The 27,845-nt window shown below is 31.3% G+C and overlaps 2 protein-coding genes across 4 annotated transcripts in view; one reads left to right on the forward strand and one right to left on the reverse strand.

Annotated features, from left to right (window-relative positions):
- The window catches only part of LOC136972589 (protein cramped-like), a 62,957-nt gene extending 62,076 nt beyond the window's left edge, over window positions 1-881 (reverse strand). Inside the window, exon 1 of the mRNA XM_067267162.1 lies at window positions 650-881. The gene's annotated coding sequence lies outside the window, so the exon portion shown is untranslated. The remainder of the gene's footprint in view (window positions 1-649) is intronic.
- Window positions 882-8,903: 8,022 nt separating this feature from the next.
- Window positions 8,904-26,125, forward strand: LOC136972590 (microtubule-associated protein Jupiter-like). 3 transcript variants are annotated; one of them, XM_067267164.1, is made up of 5 exons: window positions 8,904-9,276; window positions 10,014-10,092; window positions 21,341-21,741; window positions 22,580-22,639; window positions 25,517-26,125. In XM_067267164.1, the coding sequence occupies exons 1-4, from the start codon at window positions 9,246-9,248 to the stop codon at window positions 22,609-22,611; spliced, it is 543 nt and encodes a 180-aa protein (XP_067123265.1). In that variant the 5' UTR covers window positions 8,904-9,245; the 3' UTR covers window positions 22,612-22,639; window positions 25,517-26,125. The 3 variants fall into 3 exon arrangements, with proteins under 3 accessions (XP_067123265.1, XP_067123264.1, XP_067123266.1); XM_067267163.1 differs by having other exon boundaries at window positions 21,341-21,739; window positions 22,575-22,639; XM_067267165.1 differs by having other exon boundaries at window positions 8,907-9,140; window positions 21,341-21,739; window positions 22,575-22,639.
- The last annotated feature ends 1,720 nt before the right edge of the window (window positions 26,126-27,845 follow it).

Consider the following 27,845-nt stretch of genomic DNA (forward strand, 5'->3'; position numbering starts at 1 on the left):
ATAGAATAAAGAAGAGTGAATTCCAATTACTCATCTGTGATATATTAGAACAGATTCATAGTGGAGCACTGTTAATTTTGTTTAAATAGCAAGTACATTTGCTCTAATAGTACTTATACAATTATGTAAAAAACATGTTTTGCTACTGATGTGTGCACAACTGATTAACTCTCAGATGAATGCAGTTAACACTTATGAGAATGTAAACCTATACAGTTATCACATAACTGAATATATATGTGTGTTATTATACACAGTTAACATTTATACGAATATGTAGTTCGGCCTACATCAACCTGGCAGCATGTAGTCGGTGTGTATCATAAACAGCATGTAGTCGGCACGTGTATCAACACTGTGTAGTCGGCATGTAGTTAGCATGTAGCATCATCAGCATGTAGTATTAACACCGAGTAGACAGTATGTAGTGTTAACAGCACATTGAAAGTTGTAAGCAGGTTAATCCCATAAACACCAGAGCATATAATTTATAAATGAATGGTGCCTTCCAGCTAGTTTCTCTTCTTGTTGATGTCTTTAAATGTGTACATGTGAGTTTACCATTGAAAAATACTTCAGGCTTTTTAAATAGGGGATCTGTCACGTGATTAAATGTCCACTTAAAAAGACACATTTTTCATACATTTACCTTTTGTTGAACTCACAAATGATGCACAGTTAGGCCTAAAAGGTATCCAACATGAAACATAACAATGATCACAGATTATATAAAGCACGAATTATATTAAACATGGCGTGGTTATTTAACTAAATTAAAGAAAAACACGTTATAAATCCGTAAAAACTTGTATAATTTGTAATTTGTTACATTTCTCCATTCCCTCTTCTGTTTACTAACAAACCGGAATACGTCATTTCCCCCTTTACCCTATTGGCTGATTTGCGATGACGTGTAACGTTTTCCGTTGTCGTAAGCTCTTCCGGCTGACGTAGGTGAATCGTATTTGATTTCGGTCCTCAAGCGGTGAAGATAGGTAATATAATTTTTAAAATTAATACAATACATTTTTTAAAATTTTTATATAGCTTATTAAAAATTTTTGATGTCATTTAAAATAATAATTGTAATTTATGTAAATTTATAATTTTTTTTTTATGAGTGTGTTAAATTATCTGTAATAATTCTGCCATTCGAATATTATCGGTATTTTTATATAATATTTAAAAATGGCTATTATATATAGTGTTATGAATGAAATAAAAATGTATTTTAATAATAATTATGCACATGCACTAACTTTATTCAGAAAAAATTGGTACTCCTACGTGCGGTCTACTTGTAGTCTAGTTTAACGAAGGAATAATATTCTGGTAATGATTTTAAATTTTGAAATCTATAATCGATAATTCGTTAGCAGATAATGTGCTAAATATACCCTCAATCTTTTTAGAAGTTACTTATTATAATTCGCAAGTTATAATGTTTTGAATACCGCCGGTGTTGCTATTCTTTATTAATTACCTTATTTTTATAGGACCATACGAAAAAAGCCGAAGGAAAATAATAAATTTATGAGTTACGAAAACTATTATTAACATAATTTTTAAGGATAAAATAAATCAAAATTAATTTCGTGAAGTCCCGCTGCTACCGTAACATATGTTTCTGTACCGGTTATATAGCAATGGAAAACAATAGTTATCTTCCCGAATTGTAACATTAATTATTACTTAACATAAAATAATAAGAGTTTATTATGATTCGTGATACAACTAATTCTATCTTGAAACGGATTCTTGATAAGAATCTACTCCGAATTTTAGTCACGTGTATTTTCTTGAACCATGATTCATCGTTGAAAGGTCATTCTGCTCTACCTTCGCATTAAAAAAAACCGCTTTTCTTCCTTCAATGGATAGATCTTTTTTTAAATATTTTTTTACAGCTTCTCTAAAGATTAATAACTTGTTAAATATTTAAATTTCTTTCCGCGTATTTATTTCAGATCGAAAATTATAATTGTAAACATTTTACTAAATCTTTTAAAATAAACATCAAATTTACAAGAGGGCGCTAATAATGAAGTTTTAACGCCCTCTTTTGACATTAATTTTGATTTTCTACCAAACGACTATTTTTTTTTTTTTTTTTTTAATTACTAATTCGAAATATTTCTCCGAGATGGCGCATCATGTACTATTTCTAGCATTTTGTATATTTTAAATAATTAATAACAAATAATTTATTATAAAATTCTAAATGAGATAATTTTATATTTTTTATATTATATATTAATAATTAATATACATTTACTTTATTCATAAAATACAATTACAACTTTTCTACATTTTTTAAATATACAAATTTTCTATTCTGATAATTAAAATAAAATAAAATAAAATATTTAAATAATTAATTGATCTAAATCAATTTTTAAAATGTGATATAAAGTACATTTTATTATTTAAATTAAAAAAATAATAAATTGAAACTACGCTCACCAGATGGCGGTTTCTTGTTGTTTGATAGTCTCCATTTTAGATTTAAAAAACGTTAATATTTAAATTTTTAAAAAGTCATTAAACAAATGTATTTTTATATTTATATTCTAATACATGAAAAATACAATTTATAATTTTTTAAAATTAATTTAATATTCAATTTTAGGTAAAATTTTAAACTTAAAAAAAAATTATTAATTATATACATTACCAGGCAAATGGCGGATTAACATATAAAGCCGCCATTTGAATGGAAAATCCCACTTACACATTTAGATCTTTTGTCGAATGTTATATTTATATTAAAGTAAATTGATCCTACATTTTTATAGAAATCAGTCATTTTAAAGCTATTTTATAAGAGATAAATTAAATTTCGGTATAGATCATAAGGATTCATGGATGAGAAATCCCCAGTTTCTCGTTTCTATCGTAACGAGTCGGCCTTCACGCTTGACTTCATAGCTTTAACTTCCATAGATTAAAGCGATAAAAATCAGAGAAGGTTAATAAAATTCTGCACGTATTCCCCTCTTTCATTGATATTTAATTACGTGTATGCGATGAGGAAGCGGAATATTACATAGTCGGGAACTTATATGTATCTTTTGTATACTGTTCAGAAAAGAAGGTAAAGTAAATAGTTTAACGTACAAAACAATACTCCTTGATGGGTTACAAGTGAACCGCATCCGAGTCAAGCTTGAGTGAAGAGCAAGAACGTCGGCCGGACAGGAAGGCTGCGATCTGCGATATTTTTTAAACATGTTTACACGATTTAGTGGAGTTTCCGGTTAAACTGTATCGATGCAAGCAATTATTTCCGTTCGGTAATGAAAGAGCTCCCCTGAATATCTTACTTAAGCTTCCTAGAATACAGTAACAAAAGTAAGTGAAAGCTGAAAAGCACGCTACATAATTTGCAAAGCGAAAGACTTAGCGGATGCGATTTCCTAGAGTGAAGTCAAAGGTCGAATAGTATGCATAGCCAAGGGAATAAGACAAGTTTTTATGGGGGAGAGTACAGTTATGTACCTACTACAGCAGGGTATTTACCTTTAAGATTAGGAGGTATTGGCTAAAATCCAGGGTTTGGTATTTTTGAACCTCCTCCCCCCCTCTGCACGGTCTAGCGATTAAAGTTTTCGACACATTATTAATCTTTCTTTAATTACTTCTGCTGAAATGACATTTTAAACAATTAAAAATGTTAAAAGTAATTAAATAAAATGCTCTTAAGCTATAAAATTATATAACGTATTATTATTATTATTGCTGTTGTCAACTTTTTTTTTTTTTTAATGTTTCAAACAAGCAGAAACGATGATCAGGTTCAATGTCCCGTTTGAAACACTTCACGTTGAATGGTTTGTCACCTCATTACTCTTATTCCTTCCCCCTTTCTTTTTAAATAATTATTATTAGAAGATTAACAGTACAAATATAAAACGACCAGTTAAGCCACTTCGAAAGTTCGTTTGTCTGTACGTTGCCCAGAAAAAGCGATGGCTTCCTGCTACTTTCCTAACAACTAAAGTCATTTCGAGTGCCGAATAACAAGAAAAGATATAGAACAAAGGACGTTTTCAGTCATTTGTTCTGCCGTTTTTATGTAATTTACGACTGTAAGCTGCATACATTTGGCTTCTGCAAGCCGTAAAAGTGCTTCTTATAAACGTTCTTAGGCTCTGTACATTTTAAAAATGACTAGGACATAAAGTACACGCTCATTATCACCGAGATAAGACTGGAAGTATGGCTTTTATGAAGATAGAAAAGTCTTTAATTAGATCTATACTCGGTCAGTACGTCGCAAACACTCCATAAATTATTTTCTTATAGAGTTTTACGTCTTCCGAATTGTTAGAAAATACCTATTTATTAGGTTATTATGTAGTAGAAAGTGTAGGGGGGATCGAGCCACTTCTCCATAAATTATACCCCAGTTAAATGGGATCTCACTGACGGTGGAACAAGTGGCCAATTTGCACGGTTTCTACGAATTGTGCCTTCGGTAAATGACAGTAAAAAATGTCAAAATGCAGCTGTTAAACGCGTGTAGAAGTGTTTCAAACATTTGCAAACACACGCATCGCCTGGTAACTTATTGCCATTCTGGAATACAGGTTGAGTGACCCAAACGACTAGACATTCCAAAAACGGGTTTTTAAAAAAATTCTTGATATTTTGGTGCTTTCACAATCGAATGAGCTTCGGACAAAGGCACTCATCCGCAACTGGCTCATAGAGCAGAGTTCGAATGATAGCTGTCTGCCCTTCTGAACCTCTTTGTCCTCTTTCACCTTGATGTATGCAGAAGTAGTGGCCATTCCAGGAATACGCTTTCACAATCGATTAAACGTATTAAATCGAAACTCCTATATCAGATGGGGTTTCTGTGACTTTTTCGATCGAAGATCATCAGCGATTTTGAAGGACGTCGGAGTAAACATTAAATATAGAACAGATGCACAAACACAGGGCAGTGTAGCACGACACACCAAACATAAAATACGGCACACAACGTAACGAAACGTGATATACGACACTTAAGCACGTCTTAAATACCGGAGTAGACCGTAACAAAACATAAAGTATGATATATTAAATACATACGTAACACAAAACACAACTTAGAGTACATAAAAACACACAGAATATAAGAAAACACTAAACAAAAACGGGACATAAGCATAATAGTCTACGCAACACAGACGTCAGCATACTACACACACAACATAACACAATCGTCACACATATATCACAAGCGTAACGGAGAACGCCAACAAATAAAAACGTCACAAAAACAACGTAACAAAGCCGTGTTCTGTATTGTTAAATTACTTCCCAAACGTTTTTTTGTGTATACTGTATAGATTCTATTGTGTTTCATACATAGAATACAACACAATAAAAGCTGTTTATTTTTGTATTTTCCAGACAGAAAACATAAAAATAAATACTTCACACACACACAGACAGACAGAATACTCACCTTTATCGATAACAGAAACCGGGGAGGAGTTTATAAACCTGGTATATTTTTGACAAGTGTACTGATTTATAACAACAGTAAACAAACACGCGATGAATTCGGATCGATTATCAAAACAATTCGTGCCCTTTTTATAACAAGTAGAACAAAGGATTTTGATATTTTTACTGCATTTTTTTTTTTCTATTATTATTATAATAATAAGAGGTATATGTTAATGTTAATGTTTCCCTACGGAAAACGGGTCGCATTCTCTTATCTGGAAACCTTCTGTTAGCAACATCGACCTTGATTTTAGATGATGACACGTTACAGAAAATCGTTTATTGTTCAACAACAGTTAGTGTACCAAGCAGGGGCACTCCCTTATTGCCTGCCTGTATTAACCACGGTTGTTTTGTCACTGGAGCGAGGTTCCTGCACTTCTGTTCAATGCTAAATCACCGAAAAAAATATATAAAAAAAACGAATTCATAACTCGAGTTAATGCACTGTAAGCTCGATAATTCGTTAAATAATTATATTAATGTATGGAATCTTGTTTGCCGATTCGCACACCCGGGATGTTTACCTGTTTTTGACACCGTCCATTAAAAAATACGGATAACGTTTCGTTATAAACAGATCAAAATTAAAGTTTTCTGCAGCTCTTTTCTAAGTTAAGATATCATCTGTTAGGACGTTCAACCTTTTAGTTCTGTACTAAAAAAAGTCATGTGTTAGATCGATAATGTAGATATTTATTGAAGGTGCTTTTTAAACGGTCACCTCGTTCTTCTGTATACAGTTTGCTACCTTCTTTGACACAGTCATTCAAAGAAATTTCTTCTTATCAAAGGCAAGTATACTCCTTAATCCGCTTCCTCTTTAGATTAATGATCAGAATCCGGATGTGTATTGAATGGCCAACTATGGAAGGGATGATTAAAAACTGTGTGTGTGTGTTTTCTTTCAAAACTTTTCTATGTGCTTATGTCTTAGATTAACTTTATGAACTTCTTATCGATTGAAAGAAACGTGCCACAGGACCAATCGTGTTAAAACTTTAATTAACACAGCCTATATTCTCGTCTTGAACTGTGGATTGGATAATTGCTAGCTCGGTCTCAAAGGAGGTTCCTGCTCTTTTAATTGATCTTGTTAACGTTTTTATTAGATTTTTGCTTTGTTTTTCCGTTCATTTTCGTCATTAGAAAGATATTTGCTTTTAAAAGTTTTAATAATTATTGTTTTCAAGTGTTAAAAGTGGATGCGAGAGGATGCGGCGCGACTTAGTGGATGCGTAAAGATGCGGCGCGACGTAATGGATGCGAGGCGAATATTTGACAAAAAAAATCGTTAGCAGCTTCCGTTTCCGGTTTTGTTTCGCTTTGCCACACAAAAATGAAACATCAGAAATGCTTTAATCCATAAAACAACGTAGATAATGACGTAAAACACTGAAAAACTAGTGTTATTTTAAGCCAAACACCCGAATTTTCGGGTGTTTGGCTTAAAATAAAACTATCGATTTAAAAAAAAAACCGAAATTTTGATCAATTCTTTCTTAAAATGGATTCATTTATGCTTAAAAAAACATTAAAAAATCAAAATAACAGGGGTAACTGTTATTTTAAGTTGCTTTCCCCCTGTAAACCGCCGGCATTTAGAGAAACTAGTGTCCAATTTTTCTCTTATTGTTCGCTACAAACGATCCCCATTCATAAAAACTGCAACGAAAAGGAAAAGAGTTAATTATATCTATTTAACAAGGGTATAATTAACCGAAAGGCCTCAAGACAAAATAAAAAAGAAAATAACCTAAAAGTCTGTCATTTACGCTCTTGTTACTTCTTGTAAATTCGATTCTATAAAGAACACAAAATACAATTGACATAAAAATATCCTTCATTATGGTTCAATAGAAAACTCGGTCAATTTAGAGGATTCTTTTTAAAATTTTCTATTATAATCAACGTATCTAAAAACCTCTATCTGAATAGGAAAGATATTCGATTACTACTAGAATCCACTGTACACCACTAGCATTTTCAAATTTACAACTAGAACCTAATATATACCACTAAATCCTATAAAATACAAGGGATTGTTATCATAAATCCTCTGAAATCTAGAGGATGTAGTAGTAATCTGATAGGAAAGTTCTTAGTTTACTACTAAGTTAGAATCTACTCCACACTACTAACATTTTCGAATTTACAACTAGAACCTACTAGATACCACTAAATCCTCTAAAATCTAGAGGATTTTAGATATTACAAGAATTCGCTATAAACAACTTAAATGCTCTATAATCAGAAAATAGTAGAATTCTCTAAATTCTAGAGGATTCTAGTGACTCTAGAATCTCCTAGATATTGTTAGAATCTATTAAAATATTACTAACGTAATCTAGAAACTAGAATGCATTAGATATTAATAGAATATTTTCTAATCAATTCTAGACTTTACTGTATACCACTAAATCCTTTAAAATGTAGAGGATTCTAGATATTACTAAAGTCCCTAGAAACAACGTAAATGCTCTATAATTAAAATGCACTAGATACTACTAGAATTTTCTATTTACAACCAGAATCTATTAAGATACTACTAAAATCCTCTAGATTCTAGAGCATTTTAGCGGTATCTAGCATATTATAGACATCTCTAGAATCTTTTAGACATCTGTTAAAATGCTGCTGAAGTGCTTCAGAGCTAGAATGCATTAGAAATAACTAGAATATTTTTCTAATTGAAGCTAGCATCTACTAGATATCACTAAAATCCACTAGACACAACTGGAATCTGTAGATCCCATTATCACACAGTTTACTGCAATAGCTGATAAGTGTGTCCCATTTCTTGATAAGAGAATCTGTTACAGATTCACTACTCTAGTAAATTCTACTAAAAATCTTGTAATTTCTCGTAAAATTTGTTTACTAAACGAGGAAATTTGCAAGTTTCCTCCCCCCAATTATCCAAGGAAATTGAAACTTGTGTTACTTCCCTACTGTTCTGCTTATCGGTTACTTGTACGTGGAAGTCGAAATTGGTGTATTGGTGTAAAAAAACAATACGTTTTAATAAGTTTATAGCATTTAAAAAGATGGTATCTCGTTACACCCCACGTATATGCCAGATAGAATGTCGATAATCACGCGAGCTACCCCCCTCTCACCTATATTAACCTATGCGTTAGACATATGTAGGTGAGGGACAATGTACAGAATCGATAATCAATATACGGCTTTTAAATACAGTAGGGGTGTTAGGAAAGTAGATAATAAGGCAATGAAAACTTAATATATACATCTTTAAGAGTTTATACGCCCACATTATTCGGGAGACAAGAGCACACGTGAACATTTTGCGTGTTCTTATCCTTCCTTACCGATCCCACTTTTTTCTTGGTGTGTGCGCGCTTGTGAGAGGTTCTAGCCAATAGTTTGTGGAGAACAACAAAAATCAATTCGGCTCCTGTGACGTCACGCTGGGCTTCTGCAGTGCGGTAGCGCTCGTCGATAAGTCGAGTGCAACAACCTCAGCTACTGTCGACCCTCTCGCAGGCCGGGTCGTCAGATATATCTGCTGTTAAGATCTGGTGTGGTCAACACGCGCCTTTCACAGATATGCCAGGTGAGGCATGCCACGTGTTTAAAACGTTCTGCGTGCTACACCGGAAGATCTGAGTTTTCAGGTATGTAGAAGGCCGAGCTCTGTTGCAACAGCATAACACAACTCCCTCTCTACAGCACAGTGTATCCGGCTTTCGTCTGTTATCTTGGGCTAAAAAATAAGCAACATGCCAGAGCATAAAGCACAGAAAAAAAGAGGTATATTATATACTCTTACGTGTCTTTAATTCTTATTACAATTGATCGAGTAGTGTATACACCCCTAAACTAACGGCACTTTGTAACGTTTAGAGCTAGCGTTACGCCATTAAATCTAGTGTTTTAAAATTAAATTTCACTTGTGTACTGCCGCGTGTTAGCTGTAAACGTTGCTAAGTGTGTTTATATAAAACCTAGTGTTTGTAGTGATTACACACCTGACACCTGTTCCCATAAACGGATATAAAAATCCACCAAAAATAATACGAAAATTTAACACTAAAAATGACGTTCCCAACGCCCCAGACACCAGTTTTAAGTGTTAATTTTAAACAATCGTTTAACGGCTAAAGCCGTGTGTGTGTGTATTACACAATACGCTAACAGATAGCGCTTATCTGTATCGAAGAAAACTAGTATAAATCTATAGTAAACCCCCAAAAAACCTGTAATTAATCAAAGAAAAGTAGAGAAAATGTAGTGTATTGACCTCGTATAAACATTTACTTTAAAAATAAAAATAAAAAATTGTAGAGAAGGCGACTTAATATTGTCTATATGTCACGGTTGGTTAAAGAATGCTCGGAGGCCTCAACTACCCAGGATGCAGGTGTTGTGTGGCCATTTAAAGGTTTCCTGACTGTCTACACGGCTTATAGGCAGCTTTAGCAGCTGGCTAGTTATTGTGTAGCGCGCCTATTGCCTACTTCTTACTCATACGTTTCTACGTTCTACAGGACGAACGTTGGACATAAGCATGGCTCCAGTATACAACTTTCGTCATGTCGAGATCGACAATATTGGAAGGGGAAAAAGGTTAGTTTTTAATTGTAATATTTCTTTCTTCTCTGTTTTATTAATTATTTAAATCTCCCCTCTTATTATTATTTTAAATTAACTGTGAATTTTTAATTAAAAACCTGAATTTTCTTTTGATTTTCGCGAGTCGAGTGTGGAATTTTGGAGGTTTTTTTTGGTGTGCTTTTTATTTAGGGTTTTTGGGGAATTTTTCTATAGAATAGGGTAAGGTTAGTTAACGTTTTTAGAAGGCTTTGTAGGGAATTTTTTCGATGATTTATTAATGAAATTTGAATAAATTTTACATGATTTTTGGGGTTTTTTTTTAAAGCATTGTATTAATACTTTACTGTGTTACGTTGTAGAACACTTTTACGTGATTTTTATTAGGGGTTTAGACTAGTTTTACGAGGAATTTTATTGAATATTTGGACAGTTTTAAGGATTTTATTTTAGTATAACTTACACGTAGAACATTTTAGGTATTTTTTAAAGGGGGATCCGACATGACACTGTAGAAGAATAGTTTAAATAGTTTGATGCTCTACTTGTATTATTATTAGCGGGACATTGTTACAAATTTTATTCGTAATTAACGATGGGTGTCGACTAGTTATAGACAAATAAAAGAATTTCGACCCAAATAATCATTGTTTTAGTCGTCGTTTGATGCTAGAATATATATATATATTATTTTTTTAGATGCTAGAACGGTTTTCTAACGCTCTCCAGATAACAGTTCTGTTAGATTTTAATCGAGATAAACCCTACTCCAGACAGACGAAAACCTGTTCTATAACAGAGAAATGTTCGGGTAAAACGTTAGAAAGCGGAGACAAAAATTGTGCCAATAGTCAAAATCTTTCTGCATCTTTGAATATGGCCCAAAGACCGCATGGTTGCACAATATTAAAAATTCAAAGCAGCCGCACAGACGTCCTTGAAAGCGTGAAGAATGAACCATTATCTATGCTGTTTCCATCTCTGTATGTCACCAATAAGCTATATTCCATTTCAGACACTCGAAAGAGATGAAAAAATACCCTTCCCCCCGCCCAACTGCCCAACTACTAGACTACTTTTTCGACCCTCTGAACTAGAAGAGGCTCCCCAGATGAGTCGTGCAGTCTTCCCCCCCCCACTTCGAAAGTGGGCTCTGTATAGAGGAGGGGGGGACGAGAAAATTCCCAGGCTTCTCACGAAACACACCTGACGTCGACCTTCTTTTATAAGCAGAGCGAGGAGTGCTATACAACCTTTAATATATATAGAGGCCTCGAATGGGCTACAGACAGACAGATATACAGATTACATAGGCCATTTTTTATTTATTTATTTATATATTGTTTCTGTATAGAATTGCTATTGCTCACGCCAGTTACTGATATATCCCTGTGTTTTCGGAGCCGTAATGGTGCCGTTTGTGTATGTAACGACAATAGCGGGGTCACGTGACGTTATTGGAAAAGGGGATTGAATAAATTATTGTATTTTCTCACGCTTCGATAGTGAGAATTCTAAACGAGGAAGTGTAATATTAAGAAGTAATTAACTTAAAGAATTATCAATTATTATTAAGAGAAGGGGAGGAAAAAATAATAATAACAATCCTTTAAAAAATCCCCTTTTCTCTATCATGCTGAACCAATGACACTTATCGAGTTCTTATTTATGTCGTAATTTGTAGCTAGAGCGTCAGTTTGTCTGTACTTAAAATTATAATATATAATGAGTTATATTGTCTACTTACGTTGATAATAGTGATCGAGAAGTGAGCGTGTATTGTGTGTTTACGATATACGGGAAGAATGTCTGTCTGTTTGTCTGCCTGTCTCATAAAGGCTTTCAATATTTAATTTTTTGTTTGCTGTTTTATATATTAAATTATCAGCATAAACGGATAATACGATATATTTATAAAAATAAATTGTTTTTTCTTCTGGTTTAAATTTTAAAAAAAAACTTATTTGTTTGAACAGAAAAATATAATATTTGCCTCGTTTAAATGTAAATATGTATATATTTTTGGAAAGAGACAAACAACCGGACGTACTTTATATTATAATTTTTAATTGAAACAAATATTTTCATCTATTCTCATCTCGAAAACAATACTTAGTGTTTATATAGGTGTTGAACGTTGACTTAGAGATTAACAGTTAACTATAAATAAACAGAGCGTTAGTTTGTCTGTCAGCATAAAATATAGAAAGTTAGATTGTCTATTTTTTTTTTAATTTACTAAACGGAACGTTAGGTTGTCTGTTCGTGCAAATAATTAACATATATAGAACATTGTTATTGGAATATAAAAAAAAGAAAGCAAAATAAAAATAAATAAATAACATAATGCTTTATATAATTATTTACAGACAGACATCCGAACGCACTGTATCTTCTAATAAATAAATAAATAAATAAATAAATATATATATATATATATTTAAAGACAACTCAGCTTTCTATATTCTATAAATCTCTACTGACAGACAAACTAATGTTCTACTTATTACAATTATTTATTAAATACAGTTCAATGTTCAATATACACAGGTATAAATTAATATTTACAGAAAATAAATGAAAGAACTTAAAAATTATATTGTTTAATTGTCTGTAGATGAATAAAATATATATATATATATAGAAATATTTCGAACGTTTGTTTGTCTGCTTTCTATAGAAAAATCAGAACAATATAACTCATTGAACTCTCTTTTGTGTATTTAATTTAAAAAATAGCGCAAAAAATATTCATAAAATAATTAAAATTAATAATTATTATCAACGTTTATTAGGTTAATAGGCTATTAGGCTATTAATAGTTTTCCTTGTTTTATTATTATTATTTTTTATATATTGTTTAAATAAAAATTAAGGGAAAATATTTGAAGAATTACGATCGTTAAGGTTGTCGTGTTATTTTATGACAAGTAGGTTGTGTTCAGATCACTTTTTTCTTGTGTTTTTTTATGTTAGAGTTTCGGTGTCCTCGTTCAAATATTGACTTGTGCATTCTTCTTCACTGCATAAACAAAGCAGAAAGAATGTCAGGTTGTCTATCCGTCTCATTTAGAATTAACCTACGTAGCACTATCCAGTGAAGAAGAGTGCACAAATAAACTAAACCATTATTTTTCTCCCACTCCAACAGAATTAAAGTCTCTTGTAGTTAATTAAGTTCTGGTAAATTTACTTAATTTTATAATCTAACGTGACCGAAAAGCTAAAGAGACCATTAAATAAGCAATTGAAGAGGCGATTTATGTTCTTTTTTCTTCCATTCTACGTCGTGTATTTTATTCCCTTACATTACTGAGAATAATCTATGTTCAACGATTTTAAAAAGTTAATTTAGATTTTTAAACAAAAGAATCATTTGTTCCAAAAAATTAATAGAAAATTAAGTAAAATAATCTGTTGCAGAAACAGAAATTAATTAATTACGTAAATTATTTCATTTCTGTTTTTTTTAATTGAACATTTTATTGAGTAATTAACAAATTATTTAATTGTCCATTAAAAATGTTCAATTTTACACATGTAAATAAATTAACACGTTAATTTTATACGTAAAATGATTAATTTTCAGTTTCTGCAATTGATTATTTTTTTAAAACAATTAAACACGTGTTAATTTACCATCTGTTCAATAGAAAAATGTTCGGTTTCAGAAATAGAAATTAATCTGTTACGTAATAATAAACAAAATGAACACGTAAACTAATTAATTTCAGTTTCTGTAATTGATTATTTTTATAAACAATTAAATCACGTGTTAATTTCTTATCTACATTTAATTGTTAAACAAAAATAGTCAATTGCACGAATAAAAAATTAATTAGTTAATTAACATAAAGAAAATTAACATATTGTTTAATTGTTACGAAATTAACATTTTTTTTTTTTTTTTAGTGTATTAACTTATAAATTCCTGTTTCTGATTGAACCTTAAATAATTAATTGTTAAACAAAAGTATTTAATTGCAGAAACACAAATGCAACCAGTTTCTGTTTATTTCAAGTGAAATGAACACGTTAAAGCTGATCATTTTTATATTTAATTGTTACGTAAAAATAATAAATTGAACACACGAAATGATGTTAAATGATTAATTTCTGTTTTTGAAACTGAACATTTTTGAACTTGAGGACCATGAAACGTCGAGAAATGCAAAGAAATTTGGGGAATTTTTCAGTGTGTATGGTGTGTTTGTGAGGGGCACGATACTGTTTAACCACTTTGAAGCTTAGTAACTCCCGTACGTTTTGCCGAAAATTTCTGAAATTTTGCAAGGAGGTTTGTGTATTAAGGCCATTAATGCTATTAAATTTTGGTGGTTAAAGGTCAAGGGGGTGGGAAGATATAGAGAGTCACGTGTCATATCTCGAATGTGGTTATAGTATTTAAAATAAAACTCATCTCTACCCTGAAAATTAATATTTTCTTCATTTTTTAATAATTAATAATATACAAAATTTTAAATAAAACCTCATAACAGGTGGCGCCGCACACAATTTTAATATTTGGCCGGGAAAGTCACGCAACTCATTGTTGTATTTTTTTATTAAACAATTAAATAACGTATTAATTCCGTTTCTATAGTAACTAATGCATTTTTATTTGTGCAATTGATCAATTTGTTTAATAATGATTAAGCAGAAACAGAAATTAAACAATTAACATGGAAACAAAATATAAATTTCAGTAGAAACAATTAAAAAATCTCAGTTTAGAAAGTTGGAATGGACAGTTGCAAGTAAGAATACCTTAATTTCTGTCAAGTCTTCTTATTATTTATTTAATTTTTCATCAGTTAGACTCGAAAAGGATTTAAATCACGCAAATTTAATCCTTCTCAATCCGACAAGTTAAGAGTTTAATTAAATTACCATCCTTCTATCACGTTTAGAAAGGATTTTTCAACGTTGTAAACAATTTTCGGTTAGTAGTTAACGCCCATGATTCATTAACCAGTTGGGATTTTACGAATTTCCTGTTTAATATCCCTACACAGATTGAAGTAAAGATCATTTTATTACTGTTTCTGTATTATAAAGTTCGGACAGGGGTTTTTTTTTAATGTTTTAAAAGGTCATTCACGTTTCCTAGTAAGTTATTGCTGTCATAAAGGAGGAATAATGACAACACTTGTGATGGTGCATCCTATCGCCGTTTTGTAATATTGTTGTAAATTGAATTTTTTGATCATTATACGCTTGCCAAATAGAGGAAAATTATGAATTTTAGAGATAAAATCTAAAACAAAAAAAAAAATTCAGCTTTGAATGATAATTATTGTTTCATTTGCAGAAATTCATCAATACCATAAAATGAAATTAAGTTTAATTATTAACCACGTGTTCAGTCACAACAGAAATTGATTATTTTTTATTATTAAACCACGTGTTCAGTGTAACAGAAATTGATTATTAAACCACGTGTTCAGTGTAACAGAAATTATTTTATTATTATTAAACCACGTGTTCAGTCTAACAGAAATTGATTATTAAACCACGTGTTCAGTGTAACAGAAATTATTTTATTATTATTAAACCACGTGTTCAGTCTAACAGAAATTGATTATTAAACCACGTGTTCAGTGTAACAGAAATTATTTTATTATTATTAAACCACGTGTTCAGTCTAACAGAAATTGATTATTAAACCACGTGTTCAGTGTAACAGAAATTATTTTATTATTATTAAACCACGTGTTCAGTCTAACAGAAATTGATCATTAAACCACGTGATCAGTCTAACAGAAATTGATTATTTTTGATTATTAAATCACGTGCTCAATTGTAATAGAAACTGATAAGTTTTGATTACAAACCAAGTGCTCGATTGTAACAGAAATTAATTAATATAAAATTGAAATTAAAAATTATTTAATTGATTGAATTAACTCGATTTGAGCAATAAAAATTTTTAAATTATTCTCAGTAACTGAGTTCAAAATAAAAATTTAAAAAAAAAATTGAATTTTTAAATCCAATTTTAAGCAAATATTTTCTATTTTAAAAATTAATTTTTTTGCTCGGTTTCTATGCAAAAAAGGTTAGCTTTAAGTGCAATTAACCGTAACCTTTGTTCGGTTAATTGCAAAACTATAATTTAATTTTTTTTCTCTCTGCTTTATAATAATAGAGAAAAATAAATAAAATAATCGTGCAACCTTGAAAGAAATAGAAACGAAAATGCTATTATAGGAGCAGAATTAAGTAGAAAAAATAGCATTAAAGTTTAATGAAACTGTACAAAACAGTTATCCGTAACGGTCGAACAAGGATAAAGATTATTCCCTTCGAATATTCGAATAGAATAATTTAAAAAAATAAAATAAATAAACTTAATTCTCAAAAGAATATTCTGATCGATAAAGCTGCTGTTACTGCTTCGATACGTGATTGTAACAGCGACTATATTGAAACAATACACGTAACAATTTAAAAAAAGGGGGCCACGAAAATAGTTTCTGTCATTGGAAATTCAACTTTTTATCGCATGGCGTATCGGAAAATCGCTTATCTTCTTCAACGATGTCTTTATAAACATCGATCTTCATCGATCATTATTCATCACGTACAACTTCATCTGTCGTCAGTTTAAACTCTTTATTATTGTTTTTAATTTAAATCTTCATCGATTTAACCTTCATTTACATTAAAAGAATAGGAAAATAAATAAATAATATTGTGAAACGGTTTTCGTTTCCCTTGAAGATATATAAATAAGAATAATTGGCCATTTTGTTACTCTTCCATTAAATTCATTTTGGGGCTTTGTACAATGAGTTTCCAAGGTTAAAACACCCTCCTATTCATTGTTACTACTGGAAAATCTTTCTAGGAAAGCTAACTATTAATTAAAGTGGAGGAGAAACAGAAAAAAAAAAAAACTCTTCTATGCAGGTATATTTACTGCCATTCCTGGCATATATCTATTGTTTTTCTTACCATAAAATATTTCATAAATCATGTTTCATGTGAAGAACTTATATAATTATTAAAATTATCCAATGATATTGTGTAATATTTATAGAATAATCGATTTTAAGGAACGTCGGTGCTTGTGTACATCTTCATGTATCATGTGTCTGACTTAAATTTATCAAAGTAAATCACAGATTTTTTAGAATTTGGAAGGATTCCAGATATGTTTACACGTTTTCTTAGATGGCTTCGGGAGATATTCGTCACTTATAATTACTTATACGTCTTCTTAAATATTTCATATATCGATTTTTATGAGGGTCGTCCTTCTAAATATTGATCTTTCTAGCAAACAACAGCATATATATATATAAGCTCCGGTTTGCTTGTTTTTTGATTTATTAGATATAAAATTGCAAATTTCGAATTCTAGTAAGGGGATGGCTTACATATTTCATTAATTTATTGTTTTGCACGTTAAAAAAATTGAGTTTTTACAGCCAAAAATCTGTTAGATCTCGAAGAAAACGCGTATGTTAAACACGTTTAATTGTAAAGTTTAATGTATAAGATACGTTTACAGGTGGTATAACCTGTTATTTTATCATCGAAATCCGTGTTTTTTAATGCTAATTTTTTTAAAAAACGGGTCACAATTAGTCTTTTTTATATCATAATTGTGCAGTCTAATTTACAAATATTATAATTTTTACATAAATTTTCATGGAAACTTACGCCATTATCGTCAATCAGTCAACGTACTTAAGCTGTGTGATAATGAAAGTTTATCTGATATACTGTTAAATGGCTTCGTATCATATAAACGAACGATATTACATGAAATTCAGAAAATGTTTAACTATATTTCATGAAAAATTAACCAGGATTTTATAATTTTTCAAGCGTAATCGCGATTTGGATGTTAGATTATAAAGGACTTGTTGTAAACGGAGGTAGATTCAGGTACTTTAAGGGGGTTTAAATAGGGTTTTTACGTAGTTTAGGATTAAATAGAATTTTGAGTAAAAATATGGATGTTTTTTGAGATAATTTTAGACAGTCTGAAGTAAATACGTAGCCCTATATAAAGTCAAACCTCAGAACAACGGCCACCGACGAAAACATTAAAAAATGGTCGTTTTTGAAGGTTATTTTGTATGCATTTCTGCTCATGAAGTGGCCTCCGTTTAGGGGCATCCGTCATTGGAGGTTGGCAAGGAACTTGTCAATTGAAAGTAAAGATAAATTTATCTCCTTTCAACCCACGTAAGTAATCATCGTAAAAGATCATCCGAATAATTAATACATAAACAAACAATCAAGAATAGCAATGAAGTAAGTAAATTAGGAAACAATTATCCTGTCCAATTTTTTAAAACGATAACAATTGCAGACAATTAGATAACAAGAAAACATGTGTTTGTATTTAATTAAATGCCCTTTTGTAAAAGTTATAACAATATTTCACAATAGCGTATCCTTTGTGTAATCGCCTGTTAAGTGCCACTCCTTGACGATAAACAATTCCTAGAACACCTAAAAAAAACACATTTATTTCCTACCCTTTTCATCGTTTTTTTTATGAATTTAATTATTACGCTTCATCACAATTAACCCCCCCCCCTTAATTGCGTTCGTGTAGGAAGTGTATTTTTTCCAGATAATTTTAGACCCTATGGTGGTACTAAACTACAGATTTCGAGTGTTTTGAGGCTCTAAACCTGGTCCAAATTTGCAGATAAGCTGCAGTTTAATGAGTGTCTATAGCTTAGGGCCTCATATTTTTACACGTATCATTATTTAGTGGACGGAAGGGCCTGTTATGTGTTATTAGGGTCACGACAGCCCTGCTCTTAAGCAGTGAAGCGGTAATTTTTAGGTGTTTTGGTGGTTTCTAACTAGGGATTTCACATTTTTATGGGTCGTTTTTGAGGTGGATTTGAATATTTGAAACTTTTCAAGTACAGATTTCGAATCCTCTATGGGGATTTTGGGTACTTTATGGAATATTTTTCGGGTAATTTTGGTTATTTTAGGGGCTTTTAAAATTTGGAAGTTCGACAGTTGAAGGATTTAATTGGAATTTTGCGTACTTTATGGGTATTTTGGGGTTTCCAATTAGGAATTTTTAGTATTTTACGGACATTTTTTCAGATAGATTTACGTATTTTAGAGATTTTAGATGGTTTTTTTAATATATATTTTATGGTCATTTCAGAAGAGAATTTTTAGATATTAATAGAGACTTCTAAATAGGAATTTTGCGTGCTTTATGAATATTTTTAGAGGATATTTAGAGGATGAATAAACATTTAATCAGACCGAATTTTGGTGCACGTTGCAAAATTTTAATTATTCTTCTTCTTCGAAATAAAATACGGTGCTTTGTTGTAATTTAAGCACGCCATCAACACGTGCACAACTCGATTACAAGCATTAAAAAAATCCCGCTTTTAACGATCGTTTCCTGCAATTGCTGAAGTATGCAATCCCACGAAACAAATTTTCGGGAGAATTTAAGGAAGAAACACTTGCGATTTTATTTTTTATTTTTTAAAAATGTCCTTCCTTTAATATTTTAAAATAAAATTTAAAAAAAAAAATAAATAAAAAAACACACTCTAGACAAGTATAAAACTATGAACGTTTCCCGTTTCCCATGGGAAAAGGTAGAACAGTTGCAAAATTGAATGCACATAGATTTTCAAAAAAATAAATTGAAAAAAAAGCAGGGAATGGTATTCAATTTATCATTTACGTTACTCTTGTGTGTTTCTACCTGAAAATTGTACGTTATTTTATTTATTTGGCCAGTTTAGTAATCATTTCAAAATCAGCGGGTTGTCGTCAACAAGTACCTCCTTCAACAGGGGGCCCCCCAAAACAAAATCTTTCATAAGAAACTATTTCCCCCCCCGAAAAGTGTCTGAAATCCACACTATACGTGGGGCCCCGCCGATTTAAATTCGCTATAACGCGCCACTGTTCAAAATCTATTACTACCCTCATTGTAAATAACTGTTGTTGCTCGATATTGTTCGATTTAGTGACAATTACGTGGCGCCGTATCGAGAGGTTCGACGGCACACTGCGGTGTTCTGTAAAGAAACAATGCCCGAATTTATTTAATTTCGTGAAGAACTATCCGATGAAACAGTTTGTAAGAGAATTTGAATTGAAAATCGTGTGGTATTTTGTGAAAATTTAATATTTTAGATATGGTCGTCATCCATATCTCTCCGTATAATGGAGTGGGATACGGATGATGTGGAAGGGGGGTTTTATTTTTCGTTATTTTGAAGAGAAACAATTAAGAAAGCGCATCCGGAAAATGTCCAGCAAGTTTTTATGTAGATTCAAATGATAAAAATAGTGTAATTTCACAGTGAAATGTGTAAAACAACAAGAGAAAAGAAGAAGAGAAAAAATAAAGAATGGCGCATGAAAATCCACTAGGGTCATTCAACTATTAATCGACAAGCATTAATGGTTGAGTGACAAAGAACGGAACAAAGAATGGATTTTCAAAATGTCTTCAAAGATGAAGAATTACTTCTAAAGAATCGCCGTCGACAATTGTTACACATCGATCGTTTCGACATATTTGTATTAAACTGAGAATTTGCTTAACAATTTCTGGTGTCCTCCATGCGTTAAGCAAGAAGAAAAAAAAAACAACATGAAACATTTGTTCCTAATCTCGTGTATCTTACACTTCACTAAAGCGTGAGAGTGGAACATAAAATGTAAAATTTGGGAAGAAAAAAGTCCGTTTTTTTATATTAAAAAAAACTTGTTTCCCTCTTCAATTTATGTAGAGGATGAGGAGGACTTGTCTTTGAGGAACACATACAGTTGAGGATGGGTAAATTTGCATGCGCTTTGGACGAATTGAATTTAAATTAAACTAGAAGGGAGGAAATGTGTTTTAAGTGAAACACGAGTAGGAGGAAAGGGGAAAGGTTTAGATAAAATATGAGGTTAGAACCATTAATAATTTTAATGGCAAGTGGCAGGAAAAGCACAGTGTAATTCGAGTGGATGAGCTATTCTGTCTCCTTGTTTTTAGTTGTTAATGAAGGAATATTAAGTGAAGGATGAGGAAAGATGAGGAATATTAGGGATATTAAAGGGTATTAGATGAATATTAAGGAAAAGATGAACGATTAGAGTACAAGGAGAAAACGGCACACTCGAGTAAAGTTCTGGAACGAGCACGCGAATGTCACGTGTTTTTTTTCTTCTTTTATTGAACAATGCTTAATTCTGGATCTATTTTTAATAAGAAATGCTAAAAAAAATTGATATTTTTGTCTTTATTTTGCTGTAGGATCGTCACACCACCCAGTGGTAGACACAGTGGCATATTCGACAGTACCGATTCCCCTCAAGAAGATACGCCACGCAAAGTAAAGAACTACAGCCAATCCAACATATTCAGCCCCATAACGAATGGTCACACTCCCCTGGAACATCGAAAATCGAAGAATTACATGGAATCTCGCATATTTGGAGAAAACAATGGTTACGACACCCCCAAAAGGGAACACGGCAGTAGGACCCCGAGCGCCTGTTCCACCGACAGTTGCAACAGTAGCAAGTACAGTAACACACAGTACAGGCTGTTCGGTCCACCAGAAGGTTCGACCCCACGAAAAACCGTGGACAGAATGAAGTCCAGCATCTTTGAACCGTCCGAACAGAACCACTCTCCATCTCCTCGAAATTATGGTGAGTTGCAGCAGCGTGTGTACAACCCCCGTACGCGCAACAAAAGCGGGTATTGTATGCGTTAAAAACCGGTGTTTTTATCCGGATGAACGTTAAAAAAAAACGCGCCTCTGACGCAATTCCGCAACACCCTCGTAGTTACAAAGCGTGTACGCTTCGACACCCCCACAGTAATTTCTAAGAAGAGGAACGGTGACGTAGTTAATTCCCGTACACAAAAAAGAAATTACAAAATAAAAAATAAAAAAAACACGCTATACGCGGGTCATCGTGTAACGCCATTCTTGCAGAGAATAATGGAAGACAAGTCACGATTTTGGGTTGAACTTGGATTTGTGTGTTTTGCTATCCTCGATGATTCTCCGTCCAATATGTACCATTAACGGGTGGTACAAGTTCACGTACAGCGTGCTAGGACTTTTGTATAAGGTTAGACCCTACTTCAGGGTCATCAACCGTCCTTATTTCACCTTATTTTAAGGCAAGAAATTGGTTGTTTCGCTTAGTGTTCGAGCGCAACCTTGATAACAATGTTTGAACAATATGCAATTACCGCCATTAAAAAAAAAATGCAATCTGTGAATTCGAAACCGTTTAATGTTGTTTAAGTGACCCATATTTCCTCCCCCCTTCTTTAGATTACAAATACAATAAATTTTAAAGCTAAAAAACAGCAATTGTTAGGAGTTTTAATGGCATTTCTCTTTGATAATTCCGTCACTGACCCCATTTTGTTCCTACAGAATCGATAGAAAACATACAAAATCACAAGGTTAAACTGTATTTTTTTGATAATTTACGTTATTTTAATTTAAGTTTTTTTTTAAATAAATTGCAGTGAGACGAAACCCGATAACGGGAGACATATAGAAGTAATCGATAATGTCTGGAATTTTAAGTAAGTGTATTTTTATAACCGTTTACCTTGGATTATTATTTAAATATAATTAAATTTCTAGAATTTATAACTTGTTAAAATTCCATTTTTTTATAAAAAAAAAAGGTCACGAGTTCTCAATTGCCTACATTAAACACGTTTTAATATGCCACTTACACAGGGTCAGCGGGGGTTAAAACCGGTGACAGAAGACAAGATCCTGTCAAAATATAAGATAATTCCCTCAAAAAACAGGAATTTCAACTAATTTACGAGTTTTTAATCACACAACAATTAATTTTGTGGCTTTTTAATTAAAATTTATTAAGTTTACACGCATTTTACATCAGCTGCAATCCCCTACTAACTTGTAAGATGCGTGCCACCAGTGTCATTCTTCATGCTAAATTAATGATCTTAACTGATCAGTTTGAAGGGGGTGAAGGCGAGGAGAATTGCATAGTAAAGTGCATGACACATGCCAAATTTAGTAGCTGCAAGAGCAATAAAAATCGGCTCTATAATAAGAATTTCATAGAGTATAATCATGCATAAATATAGAATTTGAAGGAAAATAATCTGGCAAAATGGTAGAGAGTAAACCTCAGGAATAAACTAATTCTTATTTTAGTTTAAATATTTTAATTTAACAGAACAAATTAGGTTAATCAGGTCCAAATTTGCATATGTGATGAGATGCAGCTTAGGGCCTGGTGTTTGAGTCTACAGCGTAGGGCCTCGTCTTATGAGTCTGTAGCTTGGGGCATAGTTTTGTGAAGGGAAAAGGGCCTGTTATATGTTACAGCCATAAGCTTAAGGAACTAGCTACTACATAACATTAAATGCAGGGATGGATGTAGACCAGCCTTGCATTTAATGGAATGGAATATAATTTGAACTTGTGTGTTGAAAGTAAATGTAACTTTTAAATCTTAAAATATCCAAATATTTTTATATATTTAAATTTAAATATCCTTCCAAATCTGCCTAGATTCATAGAGATTCTACAATTAACTAAGTTTTACTAAACCGTACTGCCAAATTTCTTATTACAATTGAACGAGTAAGACAATTTTATCAAAGATTTATAATGTTTTACTTATAAATTCTATATAAAAATGGAGTTTACAAGCTTAAAATCCAGATTAAGCATTGATAATCTGGCTTAATCCAATTGGTTTTATCTTCAAATGATGTAACCAGCATCCAAGGATGAATCAAATGTTTTTGAAGGGGTCAGACTGTTGTGTGTTAAGAGAAAATATAGTTTACGCACTTAAACTGAGAAGAGTAGGAAATAAATTACTCTATTTAATTAAAAATAAGTAAATGTAAATTAAGAGAAATTTAAGAATGATAAAGATTTGGTGTGCTTCTTATAAATTTCTTGTAATATTGCCGAAGTGAATTTTAGAGTATATTTGAGAGAGAAAACATCATAGAATGTCTCCAGATACCTCAAAAATGGCTATTTTCTAAAACTTTCTTCTGGATTGTGAGCTTTTTGTAACTCAAAATCCGGCAGAAAGTTTTGGAGAACAAACATTTTTGACCATCTTAAACATTCATCATCATATACAAGACTTCTGTAGTCTTTAAACATGATGAATGAATGTGATGAATAAGCATAACTAAAGTTCAAGACTACAGAAGACTTGAACCTTAGTTATATTTATTCAGTTAGGAAGATTACAAGTTTGAATTTTGTTTTTGTGAAGGATTAATGCAAAATCGTGATTTAAAAATACACTGAATTTCAACAAAAACAACTTAAAGCTTCTAATCTTCCATTAAAGTTAATAAAAATATACTTGCTGATGCATAAAAGGCACTGTTTGACAAAGAAAAAAAAAATGTATTACATTAACTTGATATAAAATCTGTATACTGTATTTAGATCCATTCATTAATTATGTGCACAGTTTCTGATTCCCTCCCTCTAATGTACGGTACATAATGTACTTTTGTCAAACCTCCTCCCCTTTAATTACGTGTACAATAGTCCGTGTACCCCCTGACATTAAAGATATGACAAAAAATATTTTCAGTTTTATAACTGATAGTTTATTCACGTGACTAGAACAAATTCGTATGCCACTAACACCACTAAAACAAGCCCGCATACACAATGCATCAGTCCCCCCCTCACCGTGATGTACAGTACAATGATACGCAACTCCCTTTCCATTATCCCGTACCCTTAACGTACAGCCCTTTGTATTAATATCGGTAGCAGATCCCTGCCTTACAGCCACTCACTTTATGATACTGCTTTTACAACCGATATATATATATTATTATGACTAATGCTCTATATTTTTGTTTCAGTGTAGTATTATGTAGTTCAAACTATTTCTAGGAACACAACATTGACTGTATAGGAAAAAATAAGGATGAATTTCCAAGAAGCAATTAGGCCATAAAAGCAGGAATCTATTATACGTACACATATATACATGCAGTACATTCAGATTCCACCTCCAGTCTGAAATTTTATGCATATTACATAGCTTACTTTACAGCATTGTTTTCCCATATATTCACTTATAATAAGCACAAAGGATGTTTCCTGTACGAAACCACATTGAAAACAAGTCAAAATAATATAAAATTGCCCAATATTCTTCCAGAAAAGTCTCTTATACGATAGATTAACAACACGTCACCTAATACAATTATTTTATATAAACTCGACAGAATTGAAACAGGATCCGAGCCATATTTTAAAACTGCGGATATAAGAAACAATTGTAATAAAAGAAACCGAATTTAACACCTTCGAAAGACAATACTCTAACATAATTAAAGTTCAGTTTGATTTATCTCACAAATTCTTTTTTTTATGGTAAAATTAACTTTATAATTTATTATAAACTAACTAATAATTAAATATTTTAGATTTCAGATGATGTAAGAAGCTGATTTTCAACAAAACAAAAAAAAAGAAGATAAGTTTAAACTACTCTAAAAAACAAAAAAAAACTTCATGTTAGTCAATAGGAGGAGGAAAGGAGAAAATTTTTTTAATAGCACAGTAATATAGAGAATAGAAGTGATAAATATAAGTGATATATTATAAAAAACAAAAAAATATTCTATCTTAAATTCAATTTTCAATATATATTTTATAACTGTATCCACAAGTATTGTTTGGGATTAAGCTCAATATTTACAGTCTACAATAATATCCTAATAATTAATTATATATGTAGATGTTTGAAGGAAAAGAAAACCATGTTTAAAACCCATAAAAGTATAATTTTAAACAAAGAACAAATCCTATATAAAAAAAAAAAAGCATTTATCTCTGTCATTTGGTTTGTTTGGTGCTTTCATATTTTGATCCAAGTTAGTGAATTCTTTTTGTTTTTTTTCTTTACGCTTTGCTCATTTTTTACGAGTGGAATATTTTTTAATGTAGTGTTTAAGGAATTTTTCATATTTTGAGAGATGTGCTCAAGTTTGTAAGCGTTCAAGCTATTTCTTCCAATAAAATATTCATAAGGACTTTTCTGTGTTTTTTGTCATGCGTAAACGCCGCACGCTCTGGAAAAAACCTTAGCGAAATTTGGAAGTGGCCGACGTGGTTCTCTCCGTTTAGTCTTGGCATTAAAACGAGATGATCCTGTCAAGAAACGTTCGACGAAAAGTTGCCGTCGGGTGGAATATGCCGCATGTAATCATGCAAATAAGTTAATTAACAATTCTAACTACAGAAAAAAAAAATCCGAAGTTGATGTGGCTGATTCTACTTCATTCGAAACTCGAATGAGTAACTTTAATTAGGCATAAATACAAAAAAAAAAAGTATATATTATCTCCTCCTCTTGAACTTTCTGTTAGCATCGGACAAGTACCAATCGATCAAAACCAGTACGTGGACGTAACTGCTTAGTTTTTAATGTGACGTAAAAACTCAAGCTCAGTTTTAGCAGTGCTTTAGCTTATTATTACCACGCCCTGTTACTCCTACATGTTTTGAATTGTTTAAATAATTTTATTCTTAAATATGGTTACTAGATACGAATAAGCCACACCTCGGTTAGAATTTCGAGTCGGACTTTTCGTAACGGATTACGACGCTTCTTCTGTCTGTATAATTTAATATGATGATTAATAAATTTAAATATAACACTTTAAAGAACAGTTCGTTCAACTCTGTTTTTTTTTTTTTTTAAAACGCAATTGAAAATTTATGACGATTTAATTTTATAAGAGACGACGAAATTATGACTATAAAACATTTTATAGCTTCGGAATTATTGTCATCACGCAGCCTAAATTTAGATTCGACTCATCTTAACAATTACAAAAGTTAATTTCCCACAAAGACAAACCATAATCTCTCGATTTTATGTCAGACAGAAGTTATTTATAGGCGCGATGCATAAATTACGGAGAGTTATTATAAAATATTAATTTTATGTTCTTTATAATCTCTAAATTTCCTTTATGGATAAATTATTGAGTGAGAAAGAATATAATAGAATTAACAAGCGACAGGGAGGATAATTTGACCACGAGGCAGAAAGTGTCCGATTTTTATTAAACAGGCAACATGTTATTTCGACATATTAAATGTTTGAGCGCGCAAAAACTAGAATTGATTTACAATACCTTCTTTGATTGATTATTACTATCAAAGATACAGTAAAAAATACATTGTTAAATGATTTATGTAAGGGCAGGGACAAGCTGAATTATTATTAATAGTTTTTTACATGCATGAATAGAGAACTATACTTTGAAAATAGATTTTTAATTAATTTAACATAAATAAAAGATTATTAAGAGAATTATATATAAAAATACTTTCTTATAAAAACTGAAAAAGCAATACCGAGATCATTTTTCTACAATATTTCAACAACAAAACATAGAAAATTAAGGAAAGTTGTTAAAGGAAAAAGTCTCTAATTATAAAAAAAAATTATATATCACAGCTCTTAAAACTAATAATTTACATATTAATTTATTTTTATAAACAGTAATTAAGAGGTAAAATAAATCAAATCTTCTATTGCCAAATAAAAGTAACGAAAAAGAAATTTTTTATTAATATAAAACAAAATTTTATACTCAGAAATAATTTTATATTACTGTTTTCTATATAATGAATAAATTTTAGGATTCTTAGAAACCTATAATTTTTTTTATATTAATTTAATAATAAAAATACAACATTCAACAACTCTAAACTGTTTTATTTGAAGTAAAAACACTTTTC

The sequence above is a fragment of the Centruroides vittatus genome, unplaced genomic scaffold (genome assembly GCF_030686945.1).
Source record: "Centruroides vittatus isolate TY-2023 unplaced genomic scaffold, ASM3068694v2 contig_298, whole genome shotgun sequence".
Classification (NCBI taxonomy): domain Eukaryota; kingdom Metazoa; phylum Arthropoda; class Arachnida; order Scorpiones; family Buthidae; genus Centruroides; species Centruroides vittatus.

What these genes read in the sequence shown, in the direction of transcription:
- LOC136972590 (XM_067267163.1), top strand. Translation starts at nt 9,246, where the DNA reads ATGCCAGAGCATAAAGCACAGAAAAAAAGAG. An exon ending in TAAAGCACAGAAAAAAAGAG is followed by an intron (nt 9,277 to 10,013) that starts GTATATTATATA and finishes TACGTTCTACAG; the next exon opens with GACGAACGTTGGACATAAGC. An exon ending in TCTCCATCTCCTCGAAATTA is followed by an intron (nt 21,740 to 22,574) that starts TGGTGAGTTGCA and finishes TTTTAAATAAAT; the next exon opens with TGCAGTGAGACGAAACCCGA.